This window comes from Penaeus monodon, chromosome 25 (genome assembly GCF_015228065.2).
Source record: "Penaeus monodon isolate SGIC_2016 chromosome 25, NSTDA_Pmon_1, whole genome shotgun sequence".
Lineage (NCBI taxonomy): Eukaryota > Metazoa > Arthropoda > Malacostraca > Decapoda > Penaeidae > Penaeus > Penaeus monodon.
The window spans coordinates 38110417-38111668 of record NC_051410.1 but is presented as its reverse complement, the minus strand read 5'-3'; the positions used below and the strand labels follow the sequence as shown (position 1 = coordinate 38111668).

The following is a 1252-nucleotide window of genomic DNA, read 5'->3' as shown; positions in this document are numbered from 1 at the left end:
ATATTATTGAGATCAAATGCAAAGTAAAACAAAATGTTTTTATATCCAGTTTCGTTGCATACGCCATTTACTATAGTTATTTCATACGACCTATACCTATACCTATAGTGCCATCCACCATGCACCTGTAAAGCAAATATCAATCACAAACACCGATAGCACTTCAGGTCACCTTTTAAAACTAATTAACACATCTACGAACAGGTCAAGCAGGAGGTGTTGACAGAGCTGCGTGGCTGGGCTTACCTGGCACTTGGCGGTCAAGATTACCTCTTCTCGTCCTATGCTGTGGATCCTCTGACGCTGCAGTGGGAGGATTTACTCGAACAGTGGCTAGACCAGTTCTTCGAGGCTTCCTATACTTCTCTCCTCAACTCTAATGTAAGATTTGTGGTTTCTGATTTGTTTAGGAGGCGAGGTCGTGTAGGGTTGGTCTTGTACAGGGTTTATATTGTAAAGGGTAGTTCTCGTTCAGGGTTGTCCTCCTTCAGGGCTGATGTCGTACAGTGCTGACCTCGTACAGGCCTGAGTTTGTATAGGGTAGGTCTCGTTTAGGGCTTATCTCATATAGGGCTGATCCCGTACATGGATTTCACAGAGTATGTGCAGTGCGTTTTCTTATAGTTGTTCTTTAGTTTCCTGAATTCACTATTTTCTTTCTCGTGTCGATTTATAGACTTCTGTCAGTATTGGCATATGCCATTCTATCTGTAAGTATTCATCATTGAGAGTTTATTAAAGATTTCATTTTTTTTACGATTCTGACAAAAAGAAGGACTTTCTTCGAAACAATTTAGTTTATTGTTTCAGCGTTGCTAAGTGTATTTGTTCATCGGTAGACACACCTAGCCAGACATAACGGTATAGATTCTACAAATTTACAGTCCGTTCTTAAAAGACATACTATCTTAAACGTCTCCTAAAGATTTTTCAATTACGCCACACTATATTGCAAATATTAAGTCTGGTACCATGTACCTGTTTCTCCGTAGGTGGAATTAACATCAGGGTGGGCGGCGGTGGACGAGTCTGTGAGATCCTGGAGCCTGCTGGGGACGCCCCTGGAAGTGTCTCAGAGGATTGGTGGCTTAGTTGCCGTCGGAGGATATTCCAAGGTCGACATCCTGAGCCTCCTGACCAACCCCAATTCAGCGACGGTCAATCTTGCTCTCTCACCAAGGTCGGTCGGGTGATGTTATCCACCATGAAATGTAACTTGTATTTGTTAGAAAGTGTTTGTTATATTGAATCA

At 42.3% G+C, this 1252-nt stretch overlaps 1 protein-coding gene across 1 annotated transcript in view; it reads left to right on the top strand.

The window, feature by feature from the left end:
- LOC119589391 overlaps positions 1 to 1252 on the top strand; it is a 16243-nt gene that overhangs the window by 7573 nt on the left and 7418 nt on the right. Inside the window, 2 exon segments of the mRNA XM_037938006.1 lie at positions 205 to 381; positions 993 to 1180. Of these exon segments, the coding sequence (XP_037793934.1) occupies positions 205 to 381; positions 993 to 1180 (365 nt within the window).